The 23,366-nt window shown below is 33.6% G+C and overlaps 1 protein-coding gene across 7 annotated transcripts in view; it reads left to right on the top strand.

Moving 5' to 3' along the window:
* Nucleotides 1-23,366, top strand: part of VPS13B (vacuolar protein sorting 13 homolog B) — a 767,155-nt gene that overhangs the window by 400,122 nt on the left and 343,667 nt on the right. For 6 of the 7 annotated variants that reach the window (XM_055431816.2, XM_055431817.2, XM_055431811.2 and 3 more), the window contains exons 26-30: nt 9,136-9,307; nt 9,879-9,993; nt 12,465-12,606; nt 16,002-16,410; nt 22,226-22,337. In XM_055431816.2, the coding sequence (XP_055287791.2) occupies nt 9,136-9,307; nt 9,879-9,993; nt 12,465-12,606; nt 16,002-16,410; nt 22,226-22,337 (950 nt within the window). Of the gene's footprint in view, nt 1-9,135; nt 9,308-9,878; nt 9,994-11,823; nt 11,891-12,464; nt 12,607-16,001; nt 16,411-22,225; nt 22,338-23,366 lie in introns of all 7 variants that reach the window. The other variant, XM_055431818.2, reaches the window with a different exon arrangement.

Below are 23,366 nucleotides of genomic sequence, written 5' to 3' on the forward strand. Positions count from 1 at the left end.
TAACACAGAAGAGGGAGCAAATATTTGCTATATAACAAGATGTCCCTGGAACATTAATTGTTACCATGGACCCAAAGTAAGACTTTACTGGAGCACTGGAAGAACATACTTCAGTGTATTTCAGCTGGTTTAGGTTGTCAAAAATTTGTGTTCAGGAAGATGTTCAGGAAAGTGAAAAACTATATAATCATCTTCTTTGAAATATTTACGCCATTTAGCTTGCAAGATTAGTTCAGTTCAGTCACTCAGTCATTTCGGACTCTTTGTCGCCCCATGGACTGCAACACGCCAGGCTTCCCTGTACATCACCAACTGCCAGAGCTTGCTCAAACTTATGTCCATCAAGTCAGTGATGTCATCCAACCATCTCATCCTCTCTTGTCCCCTTCTCCTCCTCCTGCCTTCAGTCTTTCCCAGCATCAGGGTCTTTTCCAATGAGTCAGTTCTTCACATCAGGTAGCCAAGTATTGGAATTTCAGCTTCAGCATCAGTCCTTCCAATGCATATTCATGACTGATTTCCTTTAGGAATAACTGGTTGGATTTCCTTGCAGTCCAAGGGACTCTCAAGAGACTTCTCCAACACCCCAACAGTAAAAAGTGCCTTTAAAAGTGCTAGTATTTTGATAATTTGTTTTTAATGACAACCAGGTGCCACTGTGGTAAAGAATCCACCTGCTAACATCTCCAGGAGACACAGGGCATACAGGTTTGATCCCTGGGTCAGAAAGATCTTCTGTGGAAGGAAATGGCAACCCACTCCAGTATTCCTGCCTGGAAAATCCCATGGACAGAAAAGCCTGGTGGCCTACAGTCCATTGAGCCACAAAGAGTCGGGCACTACTGAGTGCACACACACTCACACACACACGCGCATGCGCAAAGCAAATATACATGCAGTACACAAATACATACATATTCGCGTATTTCCCTTATAGAGTAAACACATAAACTATATCGGAAGCTGTCCTAATTATATAAAATGTTAATTTTGAATCTGGATTTTCAATTTTTTCCATGAAAGTGTAGTAAGAAGGACAGCTATTATGAACAGGTATAGTTGGGAAGATCTTCTAGAAAAGGAAAAGGCAACCCACTCCAGTATTCTTGCCCGGAAATCCCATGGACAGAGGCACCTGACAGGCTAGTCCATCAGGTCGCAAAAGAGTGGAACATAACTTAGCAACTGAACAACAGCAAACATTGTGTTGATGAAATTAAACCTCTCCAATTAAATTGTGATTTTAGGCAAACCATTAAGCATTTTTTCATTTTAACTTTCTCATATTTATGTATAATGTCTTTGAAATGTCCTCTTTATCCACAGCATTTTAAAGAAAGAGTTTTGAAGCTTTAGAAAAATATGTAGTGCTGAATAAATGGTAGAATATTGATTTTAGAGTTCAACAACGGTAAAAATTGACAGATTAACCACTAATGTTGAAATCTTAGGGTCATATAAAAATTTGAATTACATTTTTTAAATGATTCTGGAATTAAAATTACTTCAGCAGCCTAATTCTTAAAAAAAATCCAGCATGATCTAAATTGTATACCATGGTATATAGACAATATTTTATAATAACTTTAAATGGAGTATAATCTATAAAATATTGAATCACTATATTGTGTACCTGAAATTAATATAGTATTATAAATCAACTCTACTCCAATTATAAATATATATATTTCCAGAAAAAAATCCATCATGAAGTGATTCATAGGCTCTAGTAATTATTTCAAATGCATTTATTGTCAGTTAATTCCAAAGTGAAAATTTGGGTTGGGGGCACAAAATGATTGATGGTGGTCTAAAGATACAAATTTCCAGTTATAAAATAAATAAGCTATAGTGATGTAATGTATACTCTGGTAACAGTATTTAATAATACTGTATTGAATATTTGAATGTTATAGATCTTACAAGTTCTCATCACAAGAAAAATAATGGGAGCGTGGGTTTATCTCTGGGCTTTCTATTTTGTTCCATTGATCTATATTTCTGTCTTTATGCCAGTACCATACTGTCTTGATGACTGTGGCTTTGTAATAGAGCCTGAAGTCCGGCAGGTTAATTCCCCCAGTTCCATTCTTCTTCCTCAAGATTGCTTTGGCTATTCGAGGTTTTTTGTATTTCCATACAAATTGTGAGATTATTTGTTCTAGTTCTGTGAAAAATATTGTTGGTAGCTTGATAGGGATTGCATTGAATGTATAAATTACTTTGGGTAGTATACTCATTTTTACAATATTTATTCTTCCAATCCACGAACACGGTATATTTCTCCATCTATTCGTGTCCTCTTTGATTACTTTCACTAGTGTTTTATAGTTTTCTATGTACAAGTCTTTTGTTTCCTTAGGTAGATATATTCCTAAGTATTTAATTGTTTTCATTGCAACAGTGAATGGAATAGTTTCCTTAATTTCTCTTTCTATTTTCTCATTATTAGTGTATAGGAATGCAAGGGATTTCTGTGTGTTGATTTTATATCCTGCAACTTTGCTGTAATCATTGATTAGCTCTAGTAGTTTTCTGGTAGAGTCTTTAGGGTTTTCTGTGTAGAGGATCATGTCATCAGCGAACAGTGAAAGCTTTACTTCTTCTTTTCCAACTTGTATTCCTTTTATGTCTTTTTCTGCTCTGATTGCTGTGGCCAAAACTTCCAGAACTATGTTGAATAGTAGTGGTGAGAGTGGGCACCCTTGTCTTGTTCCTGACTTTAGGGGAAATGCTTTCAGTTTTTCACCATTGAGGATAATGTTTGCTGTGGGTTTGTCATATATAGCTTTTATTATGTTGAGGTATGTCCCTTCAATTCCCACTTTCTGGAGAGTTTTTATCAAAAATGGATGTTGAATTTTGTCGAAGGCTTTCTCTGCATCTATGGACACCTTATCTTCGACAAAGGAGGCAAGAATATAAAATGGAGAAAAGACAGTCTCTTTAACAAGTGGTGCTGGGAAAACTGGTCAGCCACTTGTAAAAGAATGAAACTAGAACACTTCCTAACACCATACACCAAAATAAACTCAAAATGGATTAAAGATCTAAATGTAAGACCAGAAACTATAAAACTCCTAGAGGAGAACGTAGGCAAAACACTCTCCGACATAAATCACAGCAGGATCCTCCAAGACCCACCTCCCAGAATATTGGAAATAAAAGCAAAAATAAACAAATGGGACCTAATTAAAATCAAAAGCTGCTGCACAGCAAAGGAAACTCTAAGCAAGGTGAGAAGACAGCCTTCAGAATGGGAGAAAATAATAGCAAATGAAGCAACTGATAAAGGATTAATCTCCAAATTATACAAGCAGCTCCTGCAGCTTAATTCCAGAAAACTAAGTGACCCAATCAAAAAATGGGCCAAAGAACTAAACAGACATTTCTCCAAAGAAGACATAAAGATGGCTAATAAACACATGAAAAAATGCTCAACATCCCTCATCATCAGAGAAATGCAAATCAAAACCACAATGAGATACCATTTCACACCAGTCAGAATGGCTGCTATCCAAAAGTCTACATGCAATAAGTGCTGGAGAGGGTGTGGAGAGAAGGGAACCCTCTTACACTGTTGGTGGGAATGCAAACTAGTACAGCCACTATGGAGAACAGTGTGGAGATTCCTCAGAAAACTGGAAATAGAACTGCCATATGATCCAGCGATCGCACTCCTGGGCATACACACCAAGGAAACCAGAATTGAAAGAGACACATGTACTCCAATGTTCATTGCAGCACTGTTTATAATAGCCAGGACATGGAAGCAACCTAGATGTCCATCTGCAGATGAATGGATAAGAAAGCTTTGGTACATATACACAATGGAGTATTTCTCAGCCATCAAAAAGAATGCATTTGAATCAGTTTTAATGAGGTGGATGAAATTGGAGCCAATTATACAGAGTGAAGTAAGCCAGAAAGAAGAACATCAATACCGTATATTAACGCATATATATGGAATTTAGAAAAATGGTAACCTGAACCCTGTATAAGAGACTGCAAAAGAGACATAGGCATTTAGAACAGTCTTTGGGACTCTGTGGGAGAGGGTGAAGGTGGAATGATTGGGGAGAATGGAATTGTAACATGTATATTATCATAAGTGACCAGTCCAAGTTCGACGCATAAATTTCTTTGTTCATTTCTTTGCATTTGTGCTTTTTTAATAAAATTCTTTTTTAGAAATAAAAAAAAAAAAAAAACTTCACCAAAGGGGTAGGTGAAGATGGAGCTGAGAGAAATTTGAGGATGCTGATTCTGAAGATTTGAGTGATAAGGTCACAAGCCAAGGAATGCTGGCAACCACAAGAAGAAAAGGTCCCAGGGAGCCCAGTCCTGTCAGTATCTTAAATTTGACCCAGTGATACTAATTTCAGAATTCTGGCCTTTAGAACTGTGAGGTAATAAATTTCTGCTGTTACAATCCACTCAATCTGGGGTAATTTCTTACAGTTGCCACAGGATGCTATATGCATACATTCTAGAAAATTTAGAAAACTGCATAAATGTACATAGAAAAAAAATAACTTGTAATCCCGCTGCCCAGGAATAACAGTGAACTTTTTTTGTGATATTCTTTCTAAAACTTTTACTTTTAAAATATGAATATATACATAATCATTTTTGTAAGTATAGCTGATGTACAATAAACTGCATATAGTTAAAGTAAAAAAAAAAAAAGAAAGAAAAATAATGTATGACTGTGTGAAAATGGATGATAACAGGATTTACTGTAGACATTTCACAATATGTATAAATATAGTATTGTTATGTTTTATACCTGAAACTTATATTATTATATGTCAGTGTATCTCCAAAAAACAAAAAGAGAGAGAAGTTGTTTGGTATCAACTAATATAGCAAACCTATTGTTAGTTTTTTATTTAAGTGCAGGTAACCTAAGCAGTGATCTACCTCCAACTACTATTTTTGACAAACTTTTAGAAAGAAAATTTAGTTTGAACTTTTCTACTCAATTACTATTTTAAGAATGTCTCATAGTAGTTTTAAATTTCTTCCTCAAAATAAACTTATTTCAGTAAATGTTTTTCTTTAAATGATTTTATCTTCAACATTTAGGATGAAAATGTTATTTAAAATGTAGAAAATCTAGCCTTTAAAATACCAGCTAATTAATTGAATAGCTATTGAAAAAACCAAGGTAATACATATATCAGGTTATTGTTTAACCTTCACATATAAATCAGCACAATATTTTGTTGTTAACGCTTTTGTTGTTTCAAAATAATCATGCCAGAAGATATCTCTAGCTCTTGCTGTCCTGTCTGACTCTTTGTGACCCCATAGACTGCAGCCTGCAAGGCTCCTCTATCCATGGGATTTTCCAGGCAAGAATACTGGAATGGTTGCCATTTCCTCCTCCAGGGGATCTTCCTGACCCAGGGATCGAACCCTTATCTTCTGCATTACAGGTGGATTCTTTACCACTGAGTCACTGGGGAAGTCCTAAAAGATGTCTCTAAGCTTTCAATTGTTGGCTTATTTTTTTTAAATTCAAATAGTTTTATTATAGAAATATAACCTATTAATCTGAGGTCACCTTTTATTTGTTGTGCTTATTTATAATATATAGCTGTATATTTACATTTTTAATTATTTGTATTCAGAAAATGTGTAAAATTTAAAAACTCTAAGATATTTCTTTCTAAGTATGGTTAAAACTACTATTATTTTTAAATTATTTTGACTGTAAAGAATTCACTATAAATGAATCTGGCTTAAATAAACTCACTCCCAACAATTGTTTGTATTAAGTAGAAGAGAAGTATTTGATTGTATGATCCTGTGATGACTTATATTTTAAACACTGAGCCGTTCTTTTTATGTTGAAATGTTCATAAGGAGCAATATACTTTTAGTGGATATAGTCCTAGCCTCCTGAACACTGATCTGAGTGGTGGTAGAGGAACAAATATGAGTACAGGCTTAAGTACTGAGCTTAAAACGGTTAATTTTCCCCACCCTTCACATTGGAATGATGAAAGCATAGGTAGTGGAGACCACATCAGGCCACTTGGTACTGTTGAATTAAGTACAAACAGCAGTGGAAGTGTTTAGCCCTTTGGGAAGTTTTGTGACTGAACAAGAATGCTGGAGTTATTTTGATAAGAGAGCTGCAGTGTAGCCAAAAGCCTCATCATCCCTGAGCTCTGAAACAGGCCAAGGATGAAGAGCTGAAGCATTTTCTCTTCCAGATGAACAAAGATAAATTCAGCTAGCAAAATAAACTCAGTATTTTGGTCAATTTGCAATAAAATGGTGAAATAATTGAACTGTATATTTTAAACCTTGGCATAAAGACCTGTGGGAAAATAGTTCAGCATCTCCAATTCTGGCTCAATTTTTGCTGTAAATTTAGAAATTGAGCAGAAAATGAATGCACAGACATATTTTACAATACCACACAAAATGTTATAAATCCAAAATGAAAACTAAAACTACGTGAAGAAGGAGAGCAAAACTCTCTCTTAGGAGTGCTTGCTTACTGAATTTGAAGCCACAGTTTTCTTAGCGTTCCTCCTCAATATACTTAGTAGTGTTAAAAATCAAGGTCTTGTTGATTTGAGATTTTTTTTTCCCCCCTATAGTTTCCATTCTTGAGGTTATAATGTTCTTCTAAGTGTTGGAGGAAGAATTTAATCTGTGAGTTCTTCTGCTCAAAGAACCAATTCATAGAGAAAGGTGTACTGACTACATTATGTAGTCTTTTACTGAATTTGACTTTATAAAATGTATCTTTCTCTGGGATTAGTTTGTGCTTTTCATTAGATGTTGTGTTACTTTAGACAGCTAATGAAAAATCTGCGTTTGTATATAGCTTCTCAAATTCTAGGAATTTCAATTTTAGTAGATTTAGGACCACTTATTTTGGGGAAAACGTTTAGATGAAAACGTCACCAGCAATGAGCAGTTTGCTTTTCTTGGTGTAATTGAACAAATAATGATTATACTGTCTTCAGATGTTAAGCCTGTAATTTTCTGTCACACTGAATCACAGGACACTATTGCTTTGCTGTGCTTGGTGCCTGGTAAACATTTGCCTGTTGTTTTGTGAAAATCTTCTCTATTTGATCTCCTTTCGGAGATTCGAGGAAATTGAATTTTCTTCTGATTGAAAGTTGTTGTAGAACTGAGGTCAAGGGAAAAACTTTATATAGGAGGTCACTGTACCTGCATAGATGTCATGTCTGTGGTAACGAACATAGGGTCATTGGTTTTTTAAGAAATTTTACTTGTCTCTTCTCTTAGGGGCTGTCTAATGCCTTGGCTAAGAGATTAGAGGCTTCTGCTCCAAAAAGCTACCCATAAAAAAGAGTATTTTGTATTGTCTTCTATTAAACATTAAGCAATGTTTTGTGCTGGTAGTTCACTACTGGTCATGAATCATTAGCATTGGAAGTGAATATTTTTTTTAGACACTTGAAGCATCAACTCAGTATTATAGATTAAATGTTTATGGCAAAGGAAATGTGCTGAAATTATAAATATGATAGAATGAGAAGGGCAAGAAGGTATATAGCATACCAAATTCTATAGGATTGTATCAGTTTCTAAAGTAGTCCACTTGATGGTGATAATTGTACATGCTATTTGTGAATTACGCATTATATGTAATCACTTTTCTTTCATGTTCTTATTTAATCATAAATCTGAGAGATAAATATCATTCTAATAGCCATTTTGAAGTGGTGGGTAACAAATTCTGAGAGGTCAAATTACATGACTAGTGTCCGAAGTCCATAGTGCATCATGTTGCCGGTCAAACTAAGCTTAAGTGCATATAACTAGTATTTAAGTATATATACATCTTTAAGCACGCATGCTATGGTGTATTTGATCAGTTCACAGAGAATGGACTTAGGTTGTCAAGTTGTTTTGAATGTTTTCAATGGACAGCAAGGTTGGGATTTAAAAAACCTAAATCCTTAATTAGGTAATCCATGAGTGATCACTATCTCAGGCACCTGTCTCTTCCTACCTTTGAGACTGAAGCTGTTTATCTTCAAACCAGGATTTATTTTCAGCTGTTGAAAAGATTAAAAAAAAAAAAAACAACACCCAACAGACCTTTTTCAGAAAGTTTGTTAGTACCAAATTTAGGACCTTATAGATAACTGGAATTCATTATGTATTTGTTGAATTGAATAAGCTTATGTTCTCTACCTCTAATTAAGAGACTTCTAACCACATAAGTCATTCTAAAAATCTGGCATTGAATCTGCTAACTTTTAAAAGTCCTCTTACTATTAAACTATGTGAGGCATGATGCATGCTTTGCTGTTTTTTAAATCATGCTAATTATGCTGTATTTTTATATGGTTATTCTAGATTCATACATGTGCCTTAGTAGGGGTAGACAGACATTTTAATGGCAAGATAGTAAATATTGTAGACTTTGTGGATCTCTAAAGCAACTACATATCTCTGCTGAACAGTAGTCATAGGCAATAGATAAATGAGTGATGTGACTGTGAGGTAGTTAAACTTTATTTCCAAAAATAGAGCCAGATTTGCCCCTTGGCTATTGCTATTCTATAAGAAAATATTCATTAGTATGATCCTAACTTGTTTAGAGGAAACTGGAATGGCATGCATGTACACTGAAACTATGAAAATGATATGATTAGTCTGTGTTTATATTATTGGCATTATATATAAGCACTTAGGTGATTTGCCTTATCATATATAAATTTTTTTTTTTTTGTAATTTATTTTTTATTGGAGGCAAATTATTTTACAATATTATATTGGTTGGTTTTGCCATACATTGATATGAATTTGCCCCGGGTTTACATAAGTTCCCCCTCCTGAACCCCCCTCCCACCTCCCTCCTCCCTTTATCCTCCCTCTGGGTCATAAATTATAAGAAATAATTGCAGCTGGTAAATTTTTACTTATATTTATTTTTATTCATTTATATATATTTATAAAATAAATATTTTATAAATATATTTATAAATAAATAATATACAAATATAATTCATATTTATATAAATATAAACATTATTGTTTATATATATATTTATTTTATTTACTTAAGTGGTTAAATTTTTACTTATATTTATTCAAGTTAAAAACTATTGTTGTTGTTATTTCTTATCCCAGGGAGATTCTGTACAAGCTGTTGACGATTCACCATTCTCAGATTCTGTTACCTTGGAACAGACTACAAGTAACATTGGTGGATCCAGTGGTCGTGTTAGTCTGTGGATGCAGTGGGTGCTCCCCAAAATTACTGTAAAGCTCTTTGCTCCAGATCCTGACAATAAAGGCATAGGTATAGGGTTACTTTTCTGCTCTACAGATAAAATATTAAACACTGTTTTTAGAAGAAATTGGAGACCTTGTTTTATTTAATCATTGCCATTTAAATCAAACATCATTAGATCTAATTCAAGTGATTTTTATTAGCAGTACTAACGTGGTGTCTATATTACCTCAATTTTGTCTTCTTTGTATTAAAATTCACTCCAAAAGCCATGAGGTAATTTTTTTTTTATTGTGGTAAAAGTCACCAATATAAAACATATTATTTTAACCATATTTGTACTTTCTTCAGTGGTCATATCACTGAAAATATTGCAGAGATTGTTGACTGATACTAGATGTAACACTTCATACATTAACTGGTATTTCCCTTATTTTGAAATAAGTATCCTATCTTAAATTTGATGCAGATATCAATATTAATTTTGCTAGTTATTGTAAAATTTTATGTGGTTAATGAACAGAAACTCTCAGTCCCTCTGTACATGTCAAGGATATATATGCAACGTTAAATGTAAAATTGAAAGTTTTTATGTTGATTGTGAGCCCTATACTAATTTAGTATTTGCTTCCTATTGCAGAACTTTGTATGGTCAGTGAACTAGAAGATCTCAGTGCTTCAATAGATGTCCAGGATGTGTACACTAAAGTTAAATGTAAAGTAGAAAGTTTCAATATTGATCACTATAGAAGCAAGTAAGTAATGAATAATGAATATGGGAAAAACTATTTTCTTTGACCAAAGTCTATGAAAGAATTTTTATATTTTAATTTGATTAGTTATTTTAAAAAATATTGTAGATACTCCCAAAGATGGTTCTTAACAGATATATTAGTTAATTTTACTTAGTATCAGTTCTATATGGAATATAATAAAGTTTTATAAGAGGGCAGATCTGTTCATAAAAATCTACCTTGTCATATTAAATGAAATAAGCTGCTTTAGTAATCACTTCACAGTTTGTTGTGCATGTTGTATATTTGCTAAGATGCCTGGGACACAGCTGATGAGTTTGGTTTTTGCTGTGTACTCCTCATCCACTCCCTATATACCATTATAGAAGTGGAGCAGCTTCTCATGTTCCTTACAACTTTGAGGACTTGTTAACTCACAGATTAATGTACCTGTGGTATTAATAGATGTTCATATAACCATATTTTTCCTTCCTAATAAATAACTACCAAAAGGAGATTATAAATAAGTATGATATGTTTGAAATAATGCATGATGGTAGTAAAAAAAAGAAAGTTTTCGATATTTTCATAAAGATATATATATATATAACACTTTATCATCAATTTTTCCTAAGTAAAAATACAGATGCCTTTGGGGTTTTTTTGCTTCATAACACTACCCTGGAATTTTTTTTTAATAATTGAAATATGATTCATATACTGTAAAACACATAATTTTTAAAAACTGTTTTCTAAACAGCATCATATTTTCATTTTCATAGTATTTTGGCAAAGAAATAGACTTAAAGTCCTTTTTTTTCCTGGATTCATATTTATTCATCAACAATTAAGTCTCTGCAGAAGTACACACATTTCTGTACCTTTATCGATGCATTGCTGCTGCTGCTGCTGCTGCTGCGTACTCTAAAAACCAAAGTCTTTTTTGATTTCTAATTCTACATTAAAAATGTTTGAGCTTTCATTCTTTATTATATATATCATTTATATAAATAACTCTCAACTCTGTCAAAGCCAAAAATTGTGTCAAAATTGTGATGGTCCAAATATTTTGCTGGGTATATATTAAGACCTGTTATAATAGTATTATTTTCCCAAGTAATGATAATTGTTTTTGTTAGAGTAACAGTGAATCAGTGATAGATATTTTATAATGGGGTGGTTCAATTCCTTTTGAATGGTATATCTTTATCAAAATGATCCTAGCAAATATATGTGAATTTTATTTTGTTGCTGAAATAATTTCTTGATTATGTGAATATTATAATTTGTTATAGATCATCAATGATTTTGCTGTTAATTTTATGTAAGTTTTAAATATTTAGATAGTTTATTCATTCTTTTAATCAAAATGTTTATTAAGTCTATATTATATTCCAAACACTATACTAAGCACTAGGGATATAGTGTTCAACAAAAATAGACATAAACCATACCCGTATGGTTTAGAGTCACATGTGTTCGTGCTTATTTGCTGAGTCATGTCTGACTCTTCGCAACACCATGATCTGTAGACTGCCAGGCTCCTCTGTCCATGGGATTCTCCAGGCCAGAATACTGGATTCTAAGCCACAAGGGGAGCCCAGAGTCACATGAATGAGATAGAAAATTAACCTTGGTAAATATATAATTTACCATTAAGACAGGTGCTCTCTGCAGAACTACCAGGGTGTGGTGCTAATGTGAATTGTTCTACTGTTTGCTTTGTTAGTTTCCCGTTTTAGTTCAGTGTAGTACTGTTTACATCATAACTACTTGAAATAGTTATATATGCTCAATTTCTTAACTCAGAAAAATTGAAGAGAACAGATAAGGTGAACTTATGTTTTCCAGGCCAGGGGAAGGTTGGCAGTCAGGACATTTTGAAGGAGTATTTCTACAGTGCAAAGAAAAACCTGTGGTGAGACTCATTTAGTAATTATGACTTTTTAAAAAGTATGTTATAAACTGTTTGTCTTTGTTCTTTCATGCAGTGGGACTAATGGTTACAAGAATTAGAGCTCAGCAAATTCTTTTTGACCTATTCTTACAAAATTACATTACAAAGTAAAACTATTCCTTTAAGTTGGTTGTGTTTTGTAACCATTTTCCTGTTATAGCAATTAAGTAAATTTTTAAGAAGATCAAGGTAGGATTGCTTTTATTAATATACTTTGTCATTAATGTATTAGTATGTTGATCTTCTAGAAGTTTTTCATAAGTTTCTCCATAAGTGAGTTCATGTTGGGTTGTCGTTTATTATAAATTAAAAGTAGTCATTTGCACTAAAAGCAACAGTTTTTTGTTTACTTCCATTAACAGTGCTTTTGCAGAAGATGGTGCAGACAGAGGCCATACCTAGCAGTTGCTCAGACCTAAACCTTTGCAAACTTGAGCAAAATTAAAACTGTCCAGATTTTTTTTTTTTTTTTTCGCTTATGGCTTTTATTGCTTTTTGTCTTTTCACCTTCTTTGCTCCTGTCCATCACCTCAAGCCTTGGGGAAGAGTGTTGGTCTCTGGGGCAATGTGGAGGTGTCTTCCTTTCCTGTACTGACAAGCTGAACAGACGCACCTTGTTGGTTCGACCCGTCAGCAAGCAGGATCCTTTCAGTAATTGCTCTGGCTTCTTTCCTTCTGTAAGAAATCATTTTTAAATTATGCTACAGAACTCCCATTAACAGGAACCCAGAAAAGGAATGGAACTATCCATAGAGTCAACTCTTGATTTTTATCTTCCTCTGTATCATTCGCTTTGTAAATGAACTATTATGTATTCTTAAATCATAGACTGTTTTCACTATAATCCAGTTTGTTTCTGGGTTACTTGAATAGGCTGTTTGTCATTCTGGTTTACTGAATATAAAGTAATTTTATCATCATCATTGGAAAATCAAAGTGGGATGTTATGTATGTTTGTTAAATTGTACATACGCTGACTGATCAAGAGTTGACCATAACTGCTTTCGTCATTCCTTTTATGATTCTTCCTTGCACTGCTTTTTCCCCCTATTATTATGCTGTTTCCTTCTCAGAACTAACTCCAAGTGCCTTATTTATTTGGTGCCTCTTAAATCTGGACAAGGTTGTACATCTGTCAATTACTAGATGAAAGAGGAACACTACACTGTATACCAGTAGGTTTTAGAAGTTGAGAACTTTTTTCCCCCTGGTGGTACAAAGTATCTGAATATATTATTAAGCTAGTTCTTTTAAATGATATTTTTAAGTCAATAAATTTACATGTAAATTTTAAATATTAAGAGTAGATTTTCACAATGGTAATAGAAATCCTCTTAAGAAACTATTAAATAAGTGCAAACGTTATTAGATATTTTCTCAGCATCTGAAAACTAGTATTTATTTCCCCTTTTTTTGTAACTTAAAAGGAATTAAGACATATATCTTTAAAAATAAAATGTAAAAATTAGCCAAATGTTTTATTTTTTTAATTTATTTATTTTAATTGGAGGCTAATTACTTTACAATATTGTATTGTTTTTGCCATACATTGACATGAATCCACCCCGGGTGTACATGTGTTCCGCATCTTGAATCCCCCTCCCAACTCCTTCCCCATATCATCCCTCTTGGTCATCCCAGTGTACCAGCCCCGAGCATCCTGTATCATGTGTCGAACCTGGACTGGTGATTCGTTTCACATATGATAATATACATGTTTCAAAATTAGCCAAATATTTTAAATAATTGTGTTCTTAGATTTAGTATTTAACAGTGTAATTGCATAGCAAATACTAGTTTCTGATTTGATTTTTGAATTTTTTCTAGTCTAGTCTGGATAAAAGTTGTCCCTAAATGTGGCCCTTGTATTAATGAACATTCTATTTAGATTTATTTTCTTCTCTTTAAATCTTCATTAGCATCCATGAGAAACTTTAAGAATTTTAACATATATTCATGAAAGAAAACCAAAATTATTGTTAATGCATTTTAGAATTTTATCAGTTTTTCTAAATTTTGAATTTTCTTAACATTTCAATAATTATCATTGGTCTGACTTTCATTTTAAGTAGCATAAAATATTATTACTGTATGGAAAGTAATACTTTTATTATCTCAATTCCAGCTAGTATTCATTCATTCTTTAAGTTTTTTCCCTCATCTTACTAGCACAGTTAGGAATGTAGCACTTCAAAACACTTTCTCTCATGGGTATTTACCTTTTAAGTATACCTACAGTCAACATGTTTAAAAAAATATCTTGACCAAATCAAAATATTTATACATTCAAACACCTTTTATACTCTTTCCAGGATTCAAATGTTGCCATTAATTAAGATTTGAGGTGATTTCTCTGGTTTAGTGGTTGGTTCTACCCTTACACACCCTCATTCCCAGTTGAGACACCTAGAGACCGTGTTGCTGTGGCCTCTTCCATTGGGGCCAACCACAGCACCCTTGTCCATCTACAGTTGTGTGCAGTTCAGCATCATAGTGATAAGATTGCAATCACTTTTTCTTGTTTTTTTGTATTTCCTTTTGTTCTGAGTGCAGAAAGCCAAAATAGAGGGAAATAAGATAAAATGCAGTGAGCAAGTTGGACAAAGTAAAAAAATGTTCTGAGGGCAGGAGTTATATGAAAAGTGATTATATTGTGTATCTATTTAATGCTTACTTTCAAAGCTTTTTTTAATGGTCAAAAAATTGATTTTGAGATACTTTTGCAAAGGTAAATTTTGTCTTGTCTTTCTTCACTGTAAAATCCAAACTTAAAACAAAATTAACAGAGCACTGAGTTTCGTACTATTTTCTTCTCATTGAGTGATAGGCAACAAAATGAGAGGCAGAAAATAAAAGTAGAAGAAGAGGTTTGCTGATGATGGAATAACGTAGGCTCTGACATATTGTTGTTTTGCTCCTTCTCACTTTTTTATAGTATATGTGAATGTATTTCCTTCTTTTTCATTCTTCCTCAGTTCACTTCCTCTCTTAACATCACTCTTTGAACTACAATAACTAAAAATCTTCATCAAGCCTTGGGAAGAGGGATTGTATTTTGAGTAATTATATTTTGATTAATTTGCAAAATAGAATTTTATGTACATTAATTGGTTCAGGAAAACTTTTCTCAAAACTATCCTTTTTATATGTTGAGAAATTCAAATTACATGTTTTACTTTACCCTTAAAAGTATGCTCTTTTACTATAATTTTATAGTATTCAATTTGAATATAAGTTTATTGGACAAGTTTTGTCACAAGTACTGAAGCTGTTATAGTTTTCAGTCTCAATCAGATGTTTATGTGTCTTAATATGGTGTTAAACCCAGGGAATATGAGTTGAAAGAGAGTTGTTAGGAAGGTTTTATAAACAATATGATAGTCCCGGAAAATAAGCAAGTTCTAAAAGAAAGATATTTTTGTCTCGTGATACCATTTTCTCTTTATATGCATTAAATGGTTAATTCAGTTATCAAAGTGTGTTATCAGTGATGCTCGTCTTATGGGCTCTTCATATATATTAGTGAGATTACAGAGGAAAAATTTTATTTTTATAAATGTTAAGTCAAGTGAAGTCAATAAACTTTTCAGGTTGTTGATCACAAATGAAAATACATAGCATGCTTATTTCAATTTTTCTTTCATAAACAAACCCTTTCTGACCCAAATTATGACAGCATATTGCTACACTTAATGAAAAGTTATCAAGAATGAAAAGATAAATCTATATGATCTGTTCCAAATTCAGAATGTTGTAGAAAATATAGAAATTATAGAAACAGGCACAAAGAGGTTAATTACCTCTCTCAAGACCTAGAACTACAACCCAGGATTCCTAACCTGAGTTCAGTCATTCTGAGTCTTAGAGGCTTTTGCCCTGTCTATAGAATTGATCAGTAATATGCTCGTTAAGAAGTGTGTTTTTATTTTTTTATTAAACATCTGATCAATCATAGGGAAAAAATATGGATATAACAAAAGATTATAGTACCAACCTAGATTGTTTTCTGCTTTTAAATTCTTTTTTTTTTTTTGAATAAAATATGTATTGTGATTTCCTCTTTCTGGAACAGACAACTGCAAAGCTTCTAGATGGCTCTCATCAGCAGCATGGATTTCTGTCTTTGACATACACAAAAGCTGTAACAAAAAATGTTCGCCACAAGTTAACATCAAGAAATGAGCGAAGAAGTTTTCATAAGTTATCTGAAGGTTTAACAGATGGTTCCCCTCATTTTCTTCATGAAATACTTCTTTCAGCACAAGCCTTTGATATTGTCCTTTGTTTTCCTTTGCTTAATGCCATTGCAAGTATATTTCAAGCAAAACTACCAAGGACCCAAAAAGAGAAAAGAAAATCTCCTGGTCAGCCCATGAGGACCAATACATTGACTTCACGCAATTTACCTTTGATTTATATCAACACAAGTGTAATAAGAATTTTTATTCCGAAAACAGAAGAAATGCAGCCAAGTATTGAAGGTATTCTCTTCAGAATTTTTTTTCCAGGCTTATTTTAAATAATTTAAAAATACTGTGTGTTTCTGACTCTGCTGATTACTAGAGTAAGAAATAGGAGATGTTTTTCTTAAGGTCTTTTGCTAATAAAGCTTATACTTTCTGTCATTTGTTTTGTTGAACTCCAATATTGTGTTCTATATACCTAAGATAACTAAAAATTGCTTTAAAAAATTAGCCAACACTTCACACATACTGCATTAATGGCATAAATTATGTTGGCAGTCTTGTGCAGCCATTCCCACTTTCTATCTCCAAAATGTTTTCATCATCCCAAACAGTAACTCTGTACCTTACAGATTGAAGAGTAACTCCCCCTTGCTTACTTTCTGTCTCTCTGAATTTGCCTGCTGTAGGTATTTCATATGAGTTGAATCAGAGAATATTTGTCCTTTTATGTCTCGCTTATTTCGCTTAGCATAATGTTTTCAGGGCTCAATCATGTTGTGTACCATGTATCATAATTTCATTTATTTTTATGGCAGAATAGTACCTATTGTTTGGATATACCCCATTTTTTAATCCATTCGTCTATCGGACACTTGGATTGTTTCCACTGATATTTTGAGTAATGCTGCTATATACAATTGTCTGTTCAAGCTCATTTTTGATTCTTTTGGGTATGTACCTCGGGGTTAAGTTGCTGGCTTATATGGCAGTTTTTTGTTGAGAATTCTACGATCTTGATTAACTACCAATCTGCTTTGAAGCTCTGTTGACGAGGGCAGGATTTGTAGGATTTTCTGAAGGGCTTCCCTGGTGGCTCAGAGATTAAAGCGTCTGCCTCCAATGCGGGAGACCTGGGTTCGATCCCTGGGTCGGGAAGATCCCCTGGAGAAGGAAACGGTAACCCACTCTAATATTTTTGCCTGGAGAATTCCATGGACGGAGAAGCCTGGTAGGCTACAGTCCACGGGGTCGCATAGAGTCGGACACGACTGAGCGACGGAACCGAACGGACGGAATAGTATTGTGCAGGCATAGTTGAGTCAACAGGAAGCGTGAAGGGAGTTCCCTCTTAGTAAAGGTGGTAGTACCTGTGTGCTGAGCACCTTCAAATAGACAGAGGTCAGGAGTTTCATTGGTTGACCCTAGCCTCCTTTTTCTGTCATACTCAGTGGTGGTTTATTGAAACAGGTTCTGTGCTTCATTGATTTGTATAGATGTCCAAAGGGATACTCATCTGGCTGTTTGAGAAAAGGGAGGGAAATGAAAAGCTTTATCTCCTTTTTGTGTATATTTGTTTTGTTTGTTGGCTTACTGTTTTATGAACATTTAGTTAAATTTCATAATGAATACTGTGTATCACACAGTTTTGTTGATACTGCTTTAAATTTCCCATTTCCTTGCTATAACTAGGAAAATCTTCAATTGGTTGTAATTAGAGAATATTTCTAGACTCTTCCTAGTTTATTTTTAAAGCTCCTTTGTTCTTTTTTGGTGCTGCTGTGGTGGGATTTTTATGGTATAATTTCAAAATTCTGACCCTGAAGTACCTGCTAAGCATGTAACCTTGAATAAGAGCATAGAGTTGGAAGTTAGGGAAGGGACCTTGTTGTTACAGATGTCTTTGGAAAATACTGTCTGTCACATTTCTCTGTGGACTTTTGGTTAATTTTGATCCTTTGCTTATATGAACACTTTGTGTAATAAACACCTTTTGCTGGTATTTTTCATGACTTGGGTGAGTATATATAGAATAAATTTCTAGCAAAAGGATTGCTAGATCAAAGCAATCTACCTTAAGTATCTACCTTAAAAATATTAAGGGATGTCAAAATGCCCTCCTATAAATTGCCTGACCAGTTTATACTGTTTCCATGCTGTCCTTGTAATAAGAGATCTGTCACGCTTTTTGGTCTTTTGTCAGTCTCATTAATGAAAAGTATACTTTTTTCCTAAAGAGTTGCTCATCTGTTCTTCATCATTTATTTAGAACTCTGTGAGTGAAGCCTGTTGTTTGACCTGCATTGTATTGCACACATCTTTTCTTTTTTTTTTTTGCCGTTTGCCACTATGTGTGTGTGTCTCTATATATGCCTATATTTATATCAGCATGTATATCTTTGCTTATCAGTTCAGTTCAGTCGCTCAGTCGTGTCCGACTCTTTGCGACCCCTGAATCACAGCACGCCAGGCCTCCCTGTCCATCACCAACTCCGGAGTTCACTCAAACTCACGTCCATCTAGCTGGTGATGCCATCCAGCCATCTCATCCTCTGTCGTCCCCTTCTCCTCCCGCCACCAATCCCTCCCAGCATCAGAGTCTTTTCCAGTGAGTCAACTCGTCGCATGAGGTGGCCAAAGTATTAGAGTTTCAGCATCATTCCTTCCAATGAACACCCAGGACTGATCTCCTTTAGAATGGACTGGTTGGATCTCACTTATACCTGTTCTCATATCTGTATCTGAGATACTATGAATTGCCAAAACATGTCCTATCCACAAAATATATATATATATATATATATATATATATATATATATATATACACATGTCAAAAATTCCATTGTCTTGATATATTATGTTAAATTTTGGGGGCACTTTATCTTCATTACTACTATAATTCAAATGATCTTAATATTTTTAATCAGATTAATTAAACTGAATGTAAATTATGTCTTATTGAGTATGATAGCATACTGAAATCTTGCTATTTCATACTTCTTAGCAGAAACTATAAAACTATCTCCAAGCAGTCTGTGTCTGTCTGTCAGAGATAACTGGCAAACTGGATTTGACTGTATTTCCCATTAATGTACATAACCACTGGGTTACATATTATTGAACCTTCCTTGTGTCTTCAGCTGAAAATATGGCAATAACAATTAGCACCTTTTGTTGATAGCTTTATGTGAGGTTATCATTGTAGTTGTGGCTTTATAAAAGTTTAACCCTGCAGTCGCAAGTTCAAATACCTTTGAGATTTTAGATGTTTTATTATATAGAGTTTATACTGAGAATCTTAAAGGAAAATTAAAGTCTCTAAAATGTTTTTATTTCATATTGAATTTTTTTAAAAAGTTATGAACAACAGTCTGATATTGTCTGACAATTTCATGAAGATTCTGCTCTTTTAAGCTTTTGGTTACTTAATCAAGCTCATAATTTCAGATTTGTTCTTAGCCTTTTATTTTCAATACATACTCTCTTGCCTCAAGAAAAGATAAAATCTTTTAGACGTATGTTTCATTTTACATGAAATGTACAAGTTTCTAATAGTTCATCTGTAAAATTCAATTAATAATAAGAAAAATATTTTTAACATTCTAATATTTAAAGAAGTTATATTAAAGTCTGGTTTTCAACTTGAATATTGCTTGCATTATGCACGATTATTATCAAGATTCTGAATCTACAGGTGTTTGACTTCCAGCTTAAGCTATTTATTTCATAACAGAGGGCTGTTTTTTGGATCTGGTATGAGTCTTCTAGAGTGAGTAGTTCCTCATGAGGCTCAATTTTTAAAAATACAGTTAAAGCAAAGAAGGAAGGCATTCATTTTCATGTTGAAAATGCTTCTAGAGGGAACATTTCCTCATTTGGTCCAACTATTAAATGCAGGTGAAATAAACCAAAAAAAGGAAGCTTGTTCCCCGCCCCCCCCCCCCAGCTATCAAATAACTGAAGACATGACTCAAGGCGCTTTCTTGTATAAATACCTATTTTTACTAGTTTTTTTTATGTCTCCAGACACATTTTGATAAGCTGAATACTTTCTATAATAAAATTGATTATTTTAATTTAGTTCATGAATGATATGCTTTAAATGCTTTTTATTATTATTATATAACTTTGTAGTCAGTTTAATCTAGTGAGAATACTTTTGGCTCTAACAGAAACAGAATTCTGTTCTTGGATCTGGCTTTGTATGTAACACTAAGGACGTCATTTTTCTTCCATATGTACCTCATTTACTGCAGTGTTTCTATTACATTTTAGACTTTCATATGGTGGGTAGTATCTGTAGCATGGAAGAACAGTTAGCAAGTACACTAATCGCACTTTGGTGGTATGGTCTATTCTCCAGGCTTACTATTTATTGATTTAATTGATGCCTTCTGCTTAATCAGAAGTTTTACCCACATGAAACTATTTGATAAGCCTGACATAAAATGCAGGATCTGTGAAATGTAAACAGTTTTCATAGTATAAGGACCTGTAATCAAGCCAGACCTCTAGTCATTTGAAAATGGTGCAGCTTCATGAGAAGTAGTGTTTAATTTGGTCTTTTTTGCTGTGGACATTCAAAAATATCATCTGTGTTGTAGCATCCACATGCTGATATTTATTATGATAGCTCATCTCTTTCTTCCCCCTTTGCTGTCTTTCCCTTCCCCTGCCATTTTGTCTCTCCCTTATATACATCTTATTCTGGTTCCTTCTTTTCCTCGCTGAATACTTTCTTCTTATTTTTTCTGATTTTCCTAATTCTGACTTTCTTTTTTAGACTAATCTAAGTCAGACCATACCAAGTGTTTTGTCGAAGCAGCTGGAAATAATCTCTTAGCTTTTGCATTCTTTGGGCAGCACAGTTTGGGAAATATGGATTGTATGCCTTTGTAGGCATGTTCTGTTCAGGATATTCCTGAGGTCATGCAGCCAGTCCTTTTTTGTTCCATTTGTGGCAGATGATAGTTCTTTGAAAGAAATAATGAATTTTACTGTATGTTTTCTTCAAAACCCAGAAAATAGTATATTTTTAACAATTTTTAAACAGTTTTGAACAGCTACTGCAGTAGACTCATCTGTGGGGAAAGAGGGAATAAAATTTAATGCAAATTAATGAGGGCATCCAAAAAAGCTCTTTATTCCAAAAAAAATTTTTTAAAGACATTGAATTAGCCAATGACTTATAGAATTGTTTAGCTTTGTAACGTGAGAACATGTGATAAAAAATTTTTTAAATTCAGTTTAAAGAATCAGAATTAATAGGCTGTTTTATCTTTTCTTGTTTTCTGAGAATACTTACCTTAGTTTTAGGTTCCATTAGGAAATAGCATTTTTATACAGGTGTGAAATTACTATTTGTCAAACAGTTCCACAGTAGAAATTATTAACATAAAAAAGTGCCTAGAATAGCAAGTTGAAATGTCCTTATATGTTAATCAGTTACTTGGTTTTTTCTTTCTTTACTGTTGCAGCCATTCAGCTGACATGTTACACCTTAAAGTGCTCTTGTGTGTTCGTATGTATGTGTGTGTTGTATTAGCACAATTATGTAAATTTAACAACTTTGAGAATTTGTTACTGACTTTTTGATCTCTTTTAATATATTTGTAAACAACAGTACAGTGTTGAAAACCCAGGGTTGAAAATCACTTGGGAGAAAAATGTAGTAGTATCACATGAAATTAGATAAATATACCACTTCAGTATTCCGTTCCGTTCCGTTCCGTTCTGTCGCTCAGTCGTGTCCGACTCTTTGCGACCCCGTGGACTGTAGCCTACCAGGCTTCTCTGTCCATGGGATTCTCCAGGCAAGAATACTGGAGTGGGTTACCGTTAGTATTACTTAGATATAATTAATATCACATGTTTTCCTGTTGGGTGAATTTTTTATTGCCATTTTTAATTGTCTGCAGAGAACTACTTATTGGGACGTAAACGAAATAGTGGACAGAGCATTAAATATTTCTATTTTAAGCAAATTTTTTCTTGTCCTCATTTATGGTCTTATCTTAATGTGTATCTATCCCACTGTTCAAACATTTCTCTTTATACATGAAGTTGCACACAGATCTACTGTTTCCTCATGAATCTGTTTTTTCGTTATAGTTAATCAGACGGCAAAGGAAGATACCATGGTTCTGAAGATTGGCTCTGTTGCTATGGCTCCCCAGGCTGACAATCCCCTTGGCAGATCCGTCCTCAGGAAAGATATTTACCAGTAAGTTTATTTTCTTATGTCCAATTTTACAACAGTTTCATACTGCAAAGAAATACACTGATCAATAAAACTTGCTTAGTGTGGCCTGCAGAAATAATTTTCATTCAGGATCTTTTGATATTTAAAACCAGGTTTTTCTGATTTTCTTCAGTTGTGGGTTTTTAAATTCATTCAGACAAATCAAGTATTTCTGTGAAGTGTTGATGAATAGCAGAATGTAAGTACCAAGTCACCATAAAACTGAAGAAGCGCAGTTTGGAAAATTTTAACAGACTTTAAATTTGACCAAATCTCTAATCACATGAGAAAATGAGGTCCTCTCTAGAACTACCACATCTTAGTGTAGTCATATTATATCACACTGAAGCATTTTCTTAGTTTAACTATAAGCCATTATTTGAAATTTAGGACTGTGCATGTCATATGGATCAAAGCTGTAAAGAAAAGCAAACTTCTAAGGAGAAATTTCACAGTAAACACTTTCTGTGAAAATGCCATGCTCTGGATTTTGTCACTGAGTATTTGCAAATGACACCAAGCATATATGGACAACTAAACTGGTGAACACATGTAATCAACATGGTAAAAATAATATATCATTCGTACTGAAGTTGGCACAGCTGCCAGACACAAAAGTACAGTTGCAAATAATACCAAGTGAGAAAAGTCACAGAAATACAGATGAACAAGTGTCTTATTTTTCCTGCTAGTCTGTTTTTCAGATGTTATATTCTTTTATAAGAAATACATTTCTACTGTTCTCCAATAAATGTTACTGCTAGGAAAGATTCTGATTTTTATAATGCATTTTCCACCTATAGGGAGACAGCTATTTTTACTTTAAGTGGACCTACAGATTTTGTTTTCTCAGTTTTTTCTGTTATTACAGTTGATTTGTTGTTGTTGTTGTTTTTGCCTCTGAATTCTATATCTTGCTTACTTTCTTGTGTCACTTTTTTTCTGGTAGCTTATAGTAGGCTTTAAGTAGGCTTTAGGAATCATCTAATCTAGTTTCCTTATTTATAGATT

Source organism: Moschus berezovskii, chromosome 16 (genome assembly GCF_049115385.1).
Source record: "Moschus berezovskii isolate FMDL1 chromosome 16, NW_MosBer_1.0, whole genome shotgun sequence".
In the NCBI taxonomy this organism is placed as follows: domain Eukaryota; kingdom Metazoa; phylum Chordata; class Mammalia; order Artiodactyla; family Moschidae; genus Moschus; species Moschus berezovskii.